The sequence below is a fragment of the Tyto alba genome, unplaced genomic scaffold, assembly GCF_018691265.1.
Source record: "Tyto alba isolate M040663 unplaced genomic scaffold, T.alba_DEE_v4.0 Super-Scaffold_28, whole genome shotgun sequence".
NCBI lineage: Eukaryota > Metazoa > Chordata > Aves > Strigiformes > Tytonidae > Tyto > Tyto alba.
The window spans coordinates 8,662,450-8,680,914 of NW_024881302.1; the positions used below are offsets into that span (position 1 = coordinate 8,662,450).

The 18,465-nt window shown below is 37.4% G+C and overlaps 1 protein-coding gene across 1 annotated transcript; it reads right to left on the reverse strand.

Annotated features, from left to right (window-relative positions):
* Positions 1-72: 72 nt before the first annotated feature.
* Positions 73-18,312, reverse strand: EIF2AK1 (eukaryotic translation initiation factor 2 alpha kinase 1). Its single transcript, XM_032983583.2, has 15 exons — positions 17,871-18,312; positions 17,259-17,417; positions 15,423-15,559; positions 14,655-14,686; positions 14,090-14,189; positions 13,208-13,288; positions 12,685-12,784; positions 11,034-11,085; positions 9,962-10,331; positions 8,751-8,862; positions 7,043-7,149; positions 1,517-1,637; positions 1,314-1,393; positions 717-950; positions 73-258 (listed from the first exon to the last, which is right to left on the reverse strand). The coding sequence occupies exons 1-15, from the start codon at positions 17,956-17,958 to the stop codon at positions 142-144; spliced, it is 1,890 nt and encodes a 629-aa protein (XP_032839474.2). The 5' UTR covers positions 17,959-18,312; the 3' UTR covers positions 73-141.
* Positions 18,313-18,465: the final 153 nt, after the last annotated feature.

Genomic DNA, 18,465 nt, shown 5'->3' on the forward strand with positions numbered 1-18,465 from the left:
TTCTGTTGACTGGAGACTTTGAACTAAGACAAAAAGATTAACACCTTTAAAGAACAGACACAAAAATCAAAATGCACTGATTTTTTTTTTTAATGTAAAAAACATATAACATCATACAATAGATGTTAGTTCTTTCTGTACTTAAACAGGAGAACCGAGTTTCATATGTTGTTCATCAGAAAGCAGTTGTATTCTTTCTCTCAGTTTCTCTATTTCTTCCTCTTGCTGTCTCACCTTCTGTTGTAGGTTAGAAATAACCTGAAAATGAGAGTCAGTTTACTTAATTTATAGATGGGCAAGGATAAAGCCTTATTAACCTATTAGAATTTTATTTGCAATCCCCTACACACCCATTCTGCAGCACCACAGCTGCTCCATGTATTTGATACTAGAACTTAATCTACAAACAAAAAGCTAGCAAGAAAAGTGAAAATGATAAAAAGATTTTTCTTCAGAAGCTTTACTGATCTATAAAAATATCCCAAGCTCTAGGAAAATCAACTGTCCAGTCTTCATAAAGCTACCTCTACTTAACAACATTTATCTCATTGCAGAGACACCAGAAACTAATACAGTGGCCTAAATACTGTAATTGGGGAAAAAAAAAAAGTGTCTCATCACACAATCCTCCTAAGTTAAACAAAAAACCCATAACAGAAACAAAATGCATTTTCTTTCTTTATCCTGTAAAGGTTGAGGTTATTGGCATAACTTACCTGTTCTGGGGTATGAAATAGTTCACTTTCACAAAGCTGAGCAGCAGTTGGTCTTTCTGTAGATCTCTGACTGGTGAGGAGTTTAATGTACTTGGCTTGAATAGGCCATTTTTTGTAGAAAGTATGAGGAATTTGGCCATTCCTTAAATGTGTAAGAACTTCTGTTCTTTCCATTTCTGTTCCAAATGGCTGGAAGAGTTCTAGCAGGATAACACCCACACTGTACATATCTGACTGGTAGTGGGGTGAAAAAAAAGTTGTGGGTTAACTGCTATTTTCAATTACTTAATAGATTTATTTTTCTAATAAAAAATTCACAATATGAAAAAGCTTCAAGACAAGTTTCATGATATGAAAAGCATCATGACACTACTAAAGGAACACAAATTGAAATCTATGTACATTCCTCAAGATGATCTTAGAAACAATTTTTGCATTAGTGGCAAAGTTGAAATCCTTGTTTCAACAAAAACATTAGGAGTAACAGTAGGAGGAATATTTATGTATTTACCAAATATTATGTATTTACCTACTGACAGGCTTCTGTTATTCCTATTACCTATCATCATGTGTTAACAGAAAAAAAATACTCCCTACCTTGAAGTCATAGTGAGATCCTTGCAATTGTTCTGGTGAGGCATAGAGACAAGTCCCCACTCCTGAAGTATGTGTCAGTCCTTTAAAAAGGTAATTTAGACTTACTCAGCTACATTGTTACCATCTCACTTAATTCAATATTTAATGGTTTAAATATCATACAAACTTAAACACTGAAACCTATAAAGTTTTTTTTCTCTTACCATTTATCTTTTCTGTCTTGAACCACTGGTCTGCATCATCCCAAAGAAGGTCTTTGCAGGCTAATCCAAAGTCTCCTATTTTTACATGATGATCTGATCCATATAGGAAGATATTTCTGGGCTACAAACCGACACAGTATAAAATCTAATATATATATCTATATAAAGACTTAGGAAATTTCAGCTGTTTCAAAGTCTATAAAATCTAGTGTTTCACAGGCGTAAGATAATTATTTAACACTTTCATTAGTGAGAGAGAAGAAAATAGTCATAGTTGATACCAAATTACATTAGCAACACCATTTGGACAGAAAGATCACACATGAAGGATCTAGAAAAATGGAAGAAAAGCAAAATAGGAAAACCAAATATTTAGTGGAATTTATTTTTTTTCCAGCAGAAAATGGGAAATTTTAAGAACAGTAATGTTAATAGGAGCAAGCAAGGGCAGACAGCAAATTAGACCAACTGATGTAGCAGGAAGGAGGACTGGATACCATCTTTGAGCTAGACAGTGTAAAACAAAATATACTTTGTTATATGATAAGCACAGCTGCAACACGGTACTGGGTTCTGGGAAGTTGCTATGAAAAAAAAGTTACAAGAGACTTGAGTAGAGACCACTGACGGGAAAAACTGAAATAGTTCTATCCTTCTGTTTTGGCTTTAGGACCACTAAGGAGGAGAAATTATAGCATTATGTATCTAGAAAAAAAACATGCCAGATAAAAGAAAATGTAATATGAAACTACTGGGTTTACTTAATCTATATCACAAGGTTTCCAAACTGAGGTATGTTTGGATGAGAAGTGAAAGCACTATTGCTTAGTACAGAGGGTTTTTTCCTACTAAATAGAAATTAGCACTAACGAGAGAGCAAAGGCAAATTAAGCCTTTTTTTCATTTAATTAAACTTTTGCTCGTTTTGTAGTACTTTTAAAATGTTGCACTAAATAATGCAGTTACTTCAAAGCTGTTCTAGAGCCAGACATCCTGCAACATCTCAAAGAACAACACTGTTCAAGTGCCAGATTCCAAATCCTCTCATTATGGATTTTCATCACAAAAATTACAATTCCCTTGTCTATGAGTAATATAATCAAAGGACCCAGTAGGCCTGCCACTGTGTTTTCCTGTGGGCAGAGGAAATAAAATTCACACCATGAAGAGTTATATGAAGTAATAACAGAAGATGACAATAGCACTCTTCAAGCTTTACTAGCTGATCATCCTTGTCAGCAAAACAGCAAGTGCTGGGAAGGACCCTTACACCTCGTAGACCTGCTCTTCCTCCAGGTAACCATTTGATCAGGATTATAATTTGTGATTAAAAATATTTTTAGATTAAGAAATCTTACATTTGTTTAAAAATTTACAAGAGAGGGAAGGTCCCCAAATAGATAACTAATTTAAAGACATAAAAGAAAGGATAGGGATAAAAGGTCAGCTTTCCCAGTGGAGGGTATCATCAACTGATGCTTGTAGGACTCTGTTCCAAGAACTATGCTGAAAAACATACTTGTAAATGGATAGAAAAGGGAGAGTGAATGGGGAGATGACAAACTTTGTAGGCAGTACTACATTATTCAGAGAAATCAAGATGAGGTCCAAATGCAAGTAACTGTGGAAGGATCTTGCAGGAAGCATAATGACAAAAGGAATTCAGTACAAATAAACATGAAAATGTAAATGGAAAAAACAACTCCATTTTTAAATATTAAACAACTGTCTCTGAGTTGACTTACAGCTTAAGCATGGTAACAGACAGCTCTGAAAATGCTTAATAGCAGTCCATAAACCAAATTGTACATTGCCAATTACTGGGAGGGAGAGGGAGGCAAAGGAAACACTGTGATACCATATGAATTACTACACTGCCATCTTCAGTACCATCTGCAGTTCTGAGTCTCGTATCTCAAAAAGCACATAAGAGAACTGGAAATTTGTGCATAGATGGGCAACACAAATGCTGAAACTTTGGAATGGCTTCTATTCAAGGAATCACTAAATATAAAACAGAAGACAATCTGTGAAGTTTAAAACAGCTCTATTAAATCAAACATAGAATGGGAAAAGTGAATATGAAGCTATTCAGTATTTCTTCTAATAAATGAAATAGGTGGTATCAAATTAAATTATTGGTGGCAACTCAAAACTAGGGCCATTTATCCGCACTCACAACACAGTTGAACTCTGTGAAGACATTGCTGCAGGATGGCTAATTAACACTCAAAGGAGGTTTTTTTTTTTTTTTTTTAAAAAAAAAAAAGACAAATTCTAGAAATGTCCATAAATGGCTATTACGTAAGATGTGACATATAGTTGAAGCAATCACATACATTTGTTTCCCCCAAATGCTAGTATACCTGACAATACAACACATGGCAAAATCACACTGATCGACAATTTTGAATGTGAATTTTGTTTTACTCAATATAAACAGAAACCATAAACAGAGGTAGTATCTCTTGACTCAGACACACAACACTAAGGATTGTTGAATATACTTCTCACACTGTTAACAGCCCTGCAGAAGAAGACTTGGGGATACTGGTGGATGAAAAATTGGATATGGGCTGGCAAAGTGCACTTGCAGCCCAAAAACCCAATTGTATCCTGGGCTGCATCAAAAGAAGTGTGACCAGCAGGTCAAGGGAGGGGATTCTCCCCCCTCTACTCTGCTCATGTGAGACCCCACCTGCAGTGCCATGTCCAGCTCTGGGATCACTAGCACAAGACAGACGTGGACCTGACAGAGTGGGTCCAGAGGGCCACAAAAATGATCCAAGGGCTGGAACACCTCTCATGAGGAAAGGCTAAAAAAGTTGGGGTTGTCCAGTCTGGAAAACAGAAGGCTCCAGGGAGACCTTACTGTGGCCTTTGGCTATATAACGGCGGCTTGTAAAATAAAGACACAGAGAGACTTTTTACCAGGGCCGGTAATGACAGGACAAGGGGCAACAGTTTTAAACTGAAAGAGGGTAGATTTAGACTGGATATAAAGACGACATTTTTAATAGTGAGTGTGGTGAGGCCCTGGACCAGGATGCCCAGATTGTTCATGCCCTCTCCTCCTGGGTTCAAGGCCAGGTTTGACGGGGTCTTTGAGCAACCTGGTCTAGTGGAAGGTGTCCCTGTCCATGGCAGGGGGGGTGGACTACAGAGTCTTTAAAGGTCCCTTTCAAACCAAACCATTCTGTGATTCTATCATCTAGAGGCCCAAGCACTGCCAGGTTATGTCTGTATGTACAGATTGCATGGAACTTCTGCTTGCTTACACTACTTCTGCGAGCTTCACTGGCCTGAAGCTGAACTATGATGACTCATTGCTTGTGCTATAAACCCAGGAAATAGAGGAACTAAAGGCATTAACACCATTTTATGCATTCCCGCTGGGCATAGAGAAGCTGTGGTTAACAAATACGAGTTAATGACCAAGCTTCTGTTAGGTCATAGCAACTCATAAAATTTGTTCTGACAACTGAAGTTTTGGGATCAGTTACTATGTTATGGCTTACCAGTCCAGAGCTTTTAGTCTAAGTAATTTTATCTTAATAAAAATAAATTAGCTTAAACCAATGTTTTATGTTACAGAAATAAGAGGCTACACACTTCAACTTCTATTATATTTGCCTAGTACTTAAAGCTGGGACATCCATTTCAGAGAAATCAACCAACTTCACAGCATAATACAGAAAAGTGTCTCTGTTTGCAAAATGTAAACCATCACATAAATCCTGAAATCACTAATTATAAATACGATGGTCTTCTATGTCTAGGCCAGTCTGATGATGCCTTTCCATCTATATCCATTCTTTTTGAGTATTATTTTAACTTGAAGGACACCAACAAGTCTGGCTGGACACCTTTTCACATAGCTGCAGGATCACTAAAAACAGAGGTAACAGCAACTTTAATCGCCTCTGGAGCAAACACTGACTTTGCCAGTCCAACCTGTGGAAGAACTGCTCTTCATGTTGCAGTGTGAACAGCATTATCTAAAGTGAGCAGAATTTTAGGTGTCAACACAGATTGCATCTGCTTACTATTAAGTAATAGAGCCAATGTAAATACCCAAAATCATGAAGGACAACAACTATTCATGAGGCCTGCTCAGGTGGCAGAAAGGAAATAGCTGATCTTCTCTTAGGAGTATAAGGCAGACATGAACAGTTTAACAAGATATAGGCAATTTACACGCTTTTCATTTCTTCAATGCAGATCAAATATAAGAGATACAGCGCTGTTGAAGAATTTGCTAGGCTTCTCATATCCACTGAAGTAAAGACATAACCAAGGACACCCACCCACTGGACTTCTTTTCTCAGAATTTCAAATGCTGAAACTTTCTTATAACACTATCACAGAAATTACTGACTCTGCAAGATATCTGCAAAAATCACTGCTAGAAGAATATATGGTGGAAAAATATGAACACTGGCTCCCAGGAACTGTATGTAATTCTTTATACAACTACCAGGACTTCGGACAACAAGGCCATGATGATGCTAAACAGGAAAGCAAACTGAAAAACTGTTGACCCTGAAACAACCAGCAGAAAAATTAAAATTAATCCAGAGCAAAGACTGTATTTTCAAGTAGCTCCAAGTTCCCCCATGTGGAATTTTAGTGTAAAAGTCATTTGAATTATTAATTTCCTCATACAACTACCATCTCATACACAGAGAACCTCTGTAGGAAGCAGAGTAGGAAAACAGACATTCACTTCCTTGCTATTTGAGTCTATTAGCTGGGGGGGAAGAAAGATATATATCTATCTATGTTTCATATTTAAGCCAGCCAGTAAGTCAAAACTATTCTTATGATTAGAGTTCCAAAAAAACTTCACAGGAACATACAAAGGACACCCTATTCTAGTCATTCAAAGTGTTATTTCAAGTCTGCTTTTTGTTACTTTTAGCAGGAATGAAACCAAACCTTTTCATTCAGTCACTAACATCACCTACAATTTCAGTCCCTCAGAAGAGATAGCAACTATTTCGAAAGACAGCAATTATTTGCAACTAAGGGTATTTATTTGCTTTTTAAAAGCAAGTAACTATAACTTGAACATATTTTCAAAAGCTAACTGATCTGCTGTTAGTAAACTGAGGTGTAGCCAAGGGGTTTTCTTATTTTTATTATTATCTCAAAGAAATTTTTTTTAGGTAATTGGGTAATTTAGGTCCTACCCTGCTTATGGAAAGACCAAGACAAAATAAAACCAATCTTATCATCCCTCTCTAGGGCAAGACAATGGCTTCATAAAGGAGAAAATATTTCCAGAGTTTCATCATAATTCACTTATAAGTCAATGTAACTGAGGACTATGCTCATAGTAAAGAAAGCACAGTACTGGTATAGGGGACACAACGTATTTTTTCATATGCAACATTGCTAAATTCTTAAGAGCCCAGGTCATCTCAAATTTAAATATCACGTTGCTTTCATTCTCCCATAATGTAAGCTATCTCTGTTTTTTTCAAAAGATAATACTTTTCTCAAGTAATAATTCAATGAACTTACTTTAATGTCTCGATGCATCACTCCCATGCTGTGGATATAGCACACTCCTTCTAGTAACTCCTGAAAAATTTTCATTGTCCAGTGGGCATCCACAAGATGGTATGGACCTTAAAACAATATAAAAATTAAATTATTTCTGTTAATTTTATGGAGTTATTTAAATTTATGGTGCTATGTCTTGTTGGATTCTGTTTACTTATGATGCAGAAGAAATTTTTAATGGAATGAGCATAGTTTAAAAATGGAATTTCATATGCTTCTCCTAAGACAGTATTTTTGAAACAGCAAAAGTCACTAACCTCAAAATTCCAAACACTAAAGTTCAGAGGACATGAACATATATCTGCCTGAAAAGATTCCTCCAAACCCCATCAGATAGTTTTTTGATTACGAATTTAGCAAGCTCTTTACTTGCATGTAAGTGTTGAATTAGAATGAAAAATACTGTTCCAGATAAAATCATACTCATTTACATAATGACATGTTTTCTGTATGGATTTGCACCCTTCCTTTTTGGATCCTAATCCTTCTGCTGTTGTGCTACGCTCTGAAATTCCCAAATCTCCTCTGGCTGTCCTAAATAAACTTATCTCATTGTTTTCACCGTTTTCCACATTATTATTTTATTAAACTACATTGTATTCCTAATCTAATGATCCAGATCTAACATGTCTGTTGCCACTCTGAACATTCACCGTTTATTCCTACTTGGGTTTCTGTTTCTTAATGTCTAACCTGTGATAGCATTCAACCTTCCTCTCCTGCCACCTGTGAAAATGGCATTTTGAAAGGTCAAATGCCCTACTAATTCTGTCATTCCCTGACCAGGAATGTCCATCTTTTATCTTATGAAAGCTAAAAGACTATGATTACAGATTAGTGGGAGTCAGCTGATAGTTAGCTGGTAAACCTGACTCCATGACTGAAGAGAACAAGATTTTTATCTTAACAGTGATTAAAACTAAGATTAAATATTAATCATACAGTTTATGTGTTGCAATTTGTTAAGCATATGCTTTTTTCTATACATCCACCCCAGAGAAAGGAATATGTCTCTAATGCTTTAAGAGCATTAGACTTGCTCTTCCAACTGTCAACAAGATGGGTTGGTACTGGGGCATGAGAACTCCTCTGGCCACTCAAGCAAAGTAAATGCTAGATTCTTTAGACCAATGACAAATTAGCCTGCGTAAGAGTTTTGGTTCTTAAGAACAAACTTAAAAGCTTTTAAGTATGTTGTAACTTGTCTGGAACAAAAGATGTATTTGTATTTTCTGCAGCAGATAAATTAGTCTGTGAAGAGCTCTATTTTGTAGCAGCAAAACTACTACCAAAGCAAAATTTCAATTATTTAAACAGCTTACTGAGAAAAAGCAGATTCTGTCAATAAAAAACCTCTATTCTAAATTAGTAGTATTGCCCAGGCACAAATCTCTCCAGGTAACAACTATGCCTCAGGCATACGTTTGTTCTTTTTTGAAGAGTTGTCTAAAACCAATGAACTTAAATCTCTTTTACCAACATCTATCATACAAAGATTCAATAATAGCTGCTATTTGATAAGTAAATAAGAATCTAATGAAGAAGGTCCATATTATAAGCTGATGAAGAAAAACATAAAGTCAGGCAAGTGAATTTCCAATTAGGAAAAAAGAAATATTTGCTTTATAATGAATAAGTAGATTTTTAAGATGGTGATCAATCTTACTGGAAGTTTCCTTTGTTCTTTTGTTGCATCTTTTATTACGGTCAACAATCCAATCCCACAAGGATAATTCACACAGTTGCATTTGTATATGAAGCATCAAACGATACTCCACCTAACAGAAAAAATAATGGTCCATGATTTTGCCACTATAATATGAACAGTATTTCCTTAGTTACTTTATTTAAAGCTCATAAAACCAAAATTTGTTTACTGAACTAAAAAATGTTAGATACCAAAATGACTGTGTTACAGTATATCTACTTTATTTAATTACAGTATATCTACTGCATGCAAGAAGCAGATGAAACAACATTATCTAGTTTGGGTTTTTTTCTGCTTGTTCCTCGAATTTTAACAATTGTTATATGATAAAAGCTAACAGAACAGCCAGCTACATACCCTAATATTCAAATCAGAGTTTAAAAGCTTCTAGACACACTGAACAGAGGTTCATTGTGGCTTATAAAAATACTGTAAATTAATGTAAAATAGCAAAAATAAGCTCAACCTCTTGATACAGAATTTTATGATTTATTAACATGAATATGTAACTTCATCATCAGTTTCTGATAATGTACTACTTCATTTGATAACCTGGACAACTCAAGCAAACACCTTTAAAATCTTGGATTTCTTGCAAGAGGGAACTCCAAATGATAGCAAAAGCTTGAAGCATTCCAGATCTGGCTGTGTTATATAAAACATTCCAGTGGTATGAATGTCAACAAAGTTTTAGAAGCATAGGCAAAGTGGTGATTCCCTGTCCAAATCGGCTTTTCTTTTTCATATGTAATCCTGCACTGTATAGGCACCACATTACATACCTAGACACTTTCATCAGTAACATCTGACTTAGCCATCATTACAAAATGCTGAAGATTTTCAAGTCTGACGATTTTTTTGTGGTTGCTTTTGTTTTGTTTGCTTGTTTTAATGCAGGAGTAGTACTTTTTAGTCATATTGGTACTTTGAAAGTACCCAAGATGACTAATGCATGGAAACTTTCTTGGATGCCAAGTTTTGCCAGCATCTCTGGTCAGCTTCTTTGTAATGGTCTTACCCACATAAGTAAAAACTGTATTTTTGGCTCTAATCACAGTAATTTCCTTTTTTAAAATTCATCATTATAAATCATTCCTATCAAACCCCACTTTAGAAACATCATTAAATTAGACAGCAGTTAAGTATATTTAAATGAGAACTGTATTTACCTCAAACTCTCCACAGAGAGCTACATCATTCTTGGAGCATTCTTCAGTGCAGGACTTACTTCCAGTGCTAGAATCTTGATCCAAACTAGAATGAGGTCCCCACGCTGAATGATTTTTCACATCAGTTGATCTACTGCTAACACTACTTACAGAATCTTTTTGTAATTCTATGGATAAATCACCTTTATTTGGTTTCATAGACTCTTTACTATTTTTGTTTGTAAAATCATTCCTTACATCCATATTATGCACTGATTCATGACTTGGATTTCTAAGATTCATACTGTCATAGGACTTCTTTTCTTGTGAAGTAGGATCAGCAAAGATAATCGAACTACCACTTTCCACACTCTGAATGTGACAATGATCACTGAAAATAATAAAGGGAGAGAAATCAAAATAGGTACAGTTTTTTATCACCTATTTGTGATATACCATTCTGAAAACTTTTTTTTTCAACTGCAAACTGTATTCCAGAGTAAGAGTTCAGCTGATTTCCCGTATCTAACTTAACGATTACATAACCGGCAGTGTAGGCTCCAGCCTTTTTAATACCTTCCCCCAGCAAGGATTTCTGATAGCTGACCCAGACAGCTCATAGGTACATACAGTCCTAGGTCACTGTATTCACTGGACAGAAGTATGATGCATTGCCATTCCTTTAAACTTAGGAAGTCACATTGTATTTCTCATAGGACTCCATCTCCTTATTGAAAGGCCTAATCAACAGTTCTGAGAAACAGAAGGCCTCATCACTCCAATAAAACTCCACAGTACTAACCAGTGCTGCTGACTGGCACAGAACTTTTGAAGTAAACTTGAAGCCCAGTACTACATTCAGGCACTCAGAAACTAAGAGATCCAAAGAAGGTAGAAGCATCCAGCAATATTCTTCAGCTTATTCAGCAAGAGGAACAATGACAAGGATAATTAAGACTTTTTTGGGTTATAATTTGGAAGCAAAAAGCATTTGTGCAATACACGCTGGATTCTGTACTCTTTTAACGTTACTTTAAAAAAAGCCTGATGTTAAAGACAAATAAATGTTATCATTGAGATTTATAGTACTTACTTGCTACTCTGTTGCTCCAAAGATAATGGCTGCAACTCCATTATTGTTTTACCTATTGGATGAAAAGATAAATATGATATTTTACAAAACAAAGCACACATACATTTAATATAAATTAACATTTAAGCTACAGCAACTTACTGACTTTAACTTCATTATCTGTAGATATCTTTTTCTCTATTTCTACTGCTGCAAAAGGTGCTTGTTAGTCTACAAAGAAGCAACCTTGTTAAGTTTTTAATTTTTCTTTAAATGAAAAGAAAATACATGTGTACAAGGCCACTGAAAGGGTTGTACTGGGCTCTCTCAGATATTCACCTAGGTATCACCTTTAAGAAGTTAGCCTGGTCAAAATTAGGGCTTATAATGTATCTAATACACAGTTAAAGAAGCAATTTCACAATGCACCATCCTTTGCATCACTCTATTGCTGTTTTGAAGACACCTCATATGATGGAAATAATTTTCATTATATGAAAACGCAGTTTGTTTTAGCACACAGAAGCGAATAGGAATCACCAATCTTGTAAACCAAAGAAAACCATTAAGTACCAGAGGACCTACCTAGATCTGGTTATTTACTTACATTATCACCATTAAATACTTGTGAAGTACTCCTAGCACTAAAACGTTGCATCCTTTGAGATTCTCAGTTTCATTGGTCTTGTCTGTTTTACTATATTGTCAACTGCCTACGCTTTTCTTTTATGCTTACAGCTGACTGGGCATCAAGTCACTGACTTGGAAAGCAATAAAGTCATATACAGCATAAGCAAACCTCCCACTAAGACAGGATCAAAAGATTTAACTGCTAAAGGCATTCCAGAAAGGGACAAGAAAGAAAGGGACCAATGGATTAGGGTTACAAAGGGACCAAAGGATAAAGTGTTCGAAGAGCAGAGAATAGAGATACTGAAGAGGGAAAAAAAAGGGGGCAGGGGAGAAGTTATAAAATTAACATGAAAGTAGATAAATTCTCCACAGTTACAGACAGTAGCTGATATACAAAAAACAGACTGCACTGCCACTGCAGAACTATGAAATGCAATTAATTAAATTAAAAAACTCTCCTGAGTAAAGCAAAACAAGAGGGACCCTACTTATTTATGTATTTAGCCATTAAAGTATTTATTTCCAGGTTTAGTTCTTCTAAACTTTTTTCCAAATAGGAAGAAAAGCATAGCAAGAGACTTATTTTAGTTTTGCTACAACTCTGATATTTCAAAACATGGTAAAAAAAATTGTAGTTTTTTTTCTCCTATTCATCACCTTTCCCTGAATATCCAAAGTGGCTCATTCCCTCATTCTTTTTTGTTGTCAACTCGCTACTTTTTGCATTAAGAGGTTTTCATTGCATTCCACTGAACTGCACACAACTTTAAAATTCTCCTCGTATATTACCAGAAGTGAAGCTAACACTTCCACAGCTCCAAATTCATCATTCAGTAACTGGTAAGTTATTAGGCAAGAAACTAAAGCGCACAGAGGGACATGAAGAGCCACTGGTCACCTGTAGTTTGCTTTTTTTTCATTATTTTAAGAAGGGAAAAAAAATAATAATTTTATCAGAGAAGTAATACTCTCCTGCAAATAACTGTGCAGAAGTTATAAGCAGGATGCAAGCATGAATTACACAATATGCTGTACTTTCCTTTTGGGCGTAATGTTTGAACTTGTTCCATCCAAGCAGTGTGATAACCTACAATATTAGGATGCTGCAGCCCAGCCAGCACTTTAACTTCTCGTAGCACCTAAAAAGACCAGAAAGAAACAGTATGACTGTCCTTTATTCTGAATGCTTTTTAAACCCAAAAGATAACAAAAAAATAACAGTTTCTGACAGAGAAAGAACAGATAAAGTGATCACAGTAATGGAGAAAATTTAGACGCTTTAAAATTATGATTTTCATAGTTGCAGAGATGACCAAATTCAAGTTAATAATATGCTTCTTTTAATGGACTTATATCCCATGGTAAGTCCATTAAAAGTATGGCATTTTAATGGAATACCTCCCATTTGCTTTCTTCAGCTACTTATTGATAGAGTCAAATCTTTAGAAACTCAGAATGCATAAAAAAGGTTAACGGTTTTGATATTTTGGGAAATATTAACTGCATTAATAAAGATCAGGTAGAGCAGACAGGGAGTTAGAGAAGAAACACAGGAAAAATACCTTCATGCAATCTCTTCTCGTAGCCTTCTTAATGTTAATTTTTTTAATAGCATAGAACTGACCATCTAACTTGTTTCTGACCTGAAATCAATTGCAATAGGACAAAATAAGATGTTAATGTGTTTAGATTAATGAAATACTAAATACTTTAGAACCAACTATTTTATAAAAATTAATTTCTGCACATAACCATTCATATAAACTCTCAAACATATCAGAGAATGAAACTGGGATTAGGCCCCAGCTGTCCTAGATAAGGACACTACTTTTGTCTTCTTTCAGGACTGCAAACATCGAATCCAATATTTGTGAAATGTATAGCTTAACAGCTATCTTTCCATCAATAGAAAGATGTTCATAGGTCTTCATAACTGCTTAAACAGGTTCTCAATAGATCTGTGAGACCACAACTGTCATTTACACATGGCACATATGTAGCCATATACTACGAGTATTTAATACAATTAAACATTCTGTTGGACACTTTACATTCATATTAAGGCGGCTTTTTTTCAGGCAGCCACAACTGGAACACTGGGGTATGCAGACTAATTAGTTCCTGTGGCTATTTTAAATCAACGTGTCATAATACTACACACAAGAAATAAGGAGTTTTCATTCAGTTGAAAAGGGTCAAAATACACAAAGTAAAATATCTGATATATCTAGCTTCCAACAAACAGAAAATAAAAACCACAACTGAGCATCTTTTGAAATGAATTGCCAACATGATTCACATGGGCAGGTTTGCACCTGTTCTATTAGAAAATAAGTATTTTTTGTTTTCTATTAGAAAAATAAACAAAACAGCTGAAACGGCAACTCTACATTTCAAAGAAAAACTAGATATAAACTTGATCAGTTATAAATGGAAAAGAATACCTTGTATACTTTACCATATCCTCCTTTTCCTAGCCTTGCAACCTCATCAAATTCATTCAAGTATCGCGAAGTCTGTGCTTCAAAGAGAACTTCTTTTTCCCTAATCAAAAAAGTTAGCCTGCATTAAACTAAATCACTACTTATAAGTAAGGTATTATATAGGGTACAGGTGTAAACAATCTAGAAATACTGTTTACATTATGAAAATACTTTGACATTATCATACTGTACCACTCACTGTTTCAGTGAGTACTGAAGACCAGCAGACTGCAACAGAATGCACATGTGCTACAAATCCACACTCTGTGTTAAGAGAAGTTATTAAGATGATTTCTTTATGCTTATGCCTGATAAATCCTGTTTTCCTGAATGGTGGCACTAACAGTGAGAGTTGTACTGATGCAGGAATTTTCACCAGATTGTTTTGTGTTTGGAGAAATTTTAACTTTTTTAAATGTGTTTCAGAGCCAAAATATGAAACGCAGTGCTAATTAAATTCAGTGTGGTGCACAGAACTTCAGGGAGGGAGTTAAGTTCAATATTTCTAAATGCTTTGAATACATACCCAATTGCATGAGAATCTCCATTATCAAGTTCCTATGAAACAACAAAACGCAACATAAAAACATGCCATACAGAATAACAGCTCTACCATACCATCAGCACAGACATCTTAATCAAAATAAAAACTACAACTATGTTCTTAGAAGAAAATGAGGTTACTGATAGCCATTCACATTCTGCAGAGAGCTTCAGCAAATTAAAGTATCATTATCCCACCAGTAATCTGCTAACATCTCTGCTGGAGAGATTACTGCCCTTTTAGAGTTCTGCTGGCAAACAGGATAAAATGAGGGCTCTAAAATGTGCTTAAGACAAAATTAACTTTAGCTTACTTCAAGCAGTGAGATAACCAAACTGGTCCAATTCAACCTGGAGCACATTATGCAGTATACAAATTATGCCCTCCACTAATATAAAGGTGTTAACATAATAAACTGGAACAGTTAAAGGTTGAAAATGGATGTCTGTCCATTGTCAAAAAAACCCCTGTAGCAATACTTAAAACACCTTGCCTGTGTTTATAAAGATTTTTTTTGGTAATTATTTAATAAGGAACAAAATAATGTTGGCTTCAAAAGCTTTGGTTTGCACCTGTAGAACCAAACATGCCATCCCAAACAGCTAAGGTAGAATGGGAGTACCATTTTATGTAATTATTAAAAAGACCCAATCCAATATTAAAAGAACCCCTAATCAAAAGTTTCTTTGGATGCAATGATGTGTTAATTCCTTAATGCAGAGGTTGCCAAAGAAATTTAACAAACCTTACCCCATTAAGTATTTGTTGATTAGCTGCTTTCATTAGTTCAGTAATGGCTCTATTATGCTGCAGTCTTACAGTACTAAATTCATCACAGAATGCAAAAGGGGAGAGCAACCCTGTTCTTGTGAAAGCCTGACGAAGTACTGTACAAAGGAACAGAGAAAGGTCAAATTAAATAAAGCCTACCAATAAGACCATGTCAACAGTTGTTTTTTTTTTTAAATGAGAAACTTTATTTGAAAGATAGTGCATCTGAAAAACTGAATAGTCATTCCTACTGTAACGGTTTCCCACACTCTTAGCAATAAAAACTATTTAAATCCAAACTAGCGATGCTCTGTAGGAAACCCTTTGCATAATATAGGTATTTACCATGCCCCTCATGGTCACAACTGCACCTCCTCCTATCCCTTATCTCAGCAGATTAATTATACAAACATCCACCCATTCACTTGTTACTCTTGGACTAATTTTCATCAATGAAGAGATAATTTGAAAGCATGTTCATAATTATGAGGACATGTTTATAATCAAAAGTAGTAATGTTAAGATTTTCTAATTCACAAATCAACTCACACATTTGTGCACATACTCATGATAAAGAATGAAGTCACTCCTTACCACCCCAACTCCACCAAGCACTACATCTTTCTCAGCTGAAGTAAAACAACACTGTGGCAGACAAAAACTTAACAAATACTGGAGATGAGTGCAACTGCAGAGATGCTACAAAAATGTACTTAAACATTTTAGGAGTTCCGAGGTCTTAAACCAAACTTCCTTGTAAGAGTTTTTTTAAGATGTTTCTTTAGTACCAGTATTATAAAAATCAACCTACTACTTTTAAATCTTTTAATTACTTATATTTTAAAGGAAATAAAATTTATTGAAAATGAATCTGTAAGAAATCAGGAATTTTGCTACACAGGCCTTATGACACAATTACACACACCGGAAAAGTGGGAAAAACGCCGTTTTCCGTAGAAGTACACTGGGAAGCCAAGCAGCTACATACTTTGGAAGACACCCCAGTTGTTTGGTTTTATTGTTCCTCCCTCCAAAAGAGTAGTTTTGGTTGGGATTTTTTTTTTCCCTGATGTTTTTGCTTTTGATAGGGATACTACTAAGACCCAGAGCCAAACATCTAATTCAGACTTCAGGAACAAAAAAATGACGGTTGTCTGCACTGTTGTTACTGGATGCTATAATTACTTCAAGTACAAGCAATATATTAGATTTTATTTTCTACGATCATGTATAGGAAATAAAAAAACCTTGGAGATTGTTTCTCAAATGCATTAAGTATGTGCCTAAATGAACAAAATACCTACGATGAGTCACATACCAGACAGGCAGATTCCACACCTAAAAATGAGAGCTCCCTGAACTGTATCAAAAGACTTTACAGGAAAATAAGGGCCTTACAAAAGTATTTGCTCTGATTTTCACAGCACACAATTTTGAAAGATTTAGTGAAGACTATACTATATCTATTTCTTGTTAAATATTTTTATTAAATTCCTCTTCTAGCTGTGTTTTTAGATCAGATTTAACAGTTATGTAATTTACCCTGTTACCCTTCTCATTAAATGTGTGGAAGTCACATGATTTAGCTGTCTGATCCTTGCATCTACAATATTATGTTACTGTTTTCAAAAATAAGACAGGTCCATCATTCCCAACTGAGATGATTCAGGGTATTTCTCCTCGTAATCACTCCTGTCCTACCAGGATGAAAGCTACAGCTTTGTATTGATATTACCCTGTAATTCTTCGCAGAACAAACTGGTATATATTGCAGTAAGGCAGTTTAAGAGTCAGGAAAGAACTACATGTACTAACTTCGGAATAAACACCTCGAGTGAACGGGGTTGTGTGTGTACATATGGCAGAGATGCTCCAGCAGTGACACAAGCAGAAGCTGGTTTTGGATGGTCGAAGTGAAGTTCACAAACTTTTGCGACCCATTTGCAACTCGCAGCTCCGCCGGCACATCCGATTCTGGAAAAGGACGGTCAGACGAATGAATTTGGGTCTCAGGATATGCCTATTGCCCAAAACATCAAAACCACCTACCTACTCAGACAGCTTCAAAACAACCCTGGCTCGCAAAAAGCCACCCCGAGAGCTGCCGTTGAGCGAGAAGCTTAATACACCAATTAGGAACCTAATTAATTTTTATAAGCGCATCTGGAAGGAAGCTAAACGGAGCGGCTGAGGCTAGCGCCGGGGGAGGGGGCTCTCCCTCAGCGGCCGCGAGGGAGGGCGCGCTGCCGAAGGCCTGCCCGCTCTTGCATCACCCCCGCGGCTGCCGCGGCCTCGGGCCACGGGGAGGGAAGGGGAAGGCGGCGGTTCTACGCTCCTTCCCGCCCTGCCAACAGCGGGGAGCCTGGGGCCCCGCCGTCACCCGCGGGAAGGGGGCCGCCCCCCTGCTCCCCCGCGGGCCCCGCTTACCGTCAAAGCGCGGCTCCGGGCTCTCCTCGGGAAACTCGATGGCGGGCGGCGGGGCCGCGGCCCTCGGCGGGAATCCGCCCCGCCACATGCTGGGCGCGGGGGTCCCGGCCTTCGCTCGGGCCGGCGGGGCCTGCCCGCCTCCCTGTGGGCGGCCCCGGGGGCCGGGCCAGCGTTTATGGCCGCTCGTCGAGCGCCGAGAAATAAAACATTAACTGGCGAGATAAATGGGAGAGGGATAAAGGCGGCCCGGAAGGCAGAGACGGGCGGGACGGCTACGGCCCAGGAAGGGGCTCGTCGCGAAGCATCGCGGTGGGGATCCGAAGCGTCCCCTCACGCAGCGGGGCTGGCGGGGCCCCCTGAACATCCGTGCCGGGCTGTGACCCCACACATCGCCCGCAAAGCGCCCGGCGGGGCCCCCGGGCCCGCGCCGCCCCCTCCTCCCCGCCGGAGCCCCCTCGTCGCGTCGCCCTCAGCCCCTCGCCCCGACCGGGGGTCGCCGAGCCCCCTCTAGCGGCTCCCGGCAGCGGCACAGGGGCGGTGCTGGTCCCCGTGTGACCCGGAGGAGCTCGCTTCTCTCCCCCCCCCGCCGCCGCCG

Coding starts and splice junctions, on each gene's coding strand:
- EIF2AK1 (XM_032983583.2), bottom strand. CDS start 17,958: ATGTGGCGGGGCGGATTCCCGCCGAGGGCCGCGGCCCCGCCGCCCGCC. Junction 15,560..17,258: donor CTCGAGGTGTTTATTCCGAA/GTTAGTACATGT, acceptor TCCTTTGTACAG/TACTTCGTCAGGCTTTCACA. Junction 1,638..7,042: donor TGATGCATCGAGACATTAAA/GTAAGTTCATTG, acceptor GTCGGTTTGTAG/CCCAGAAATATCTTCCTATA.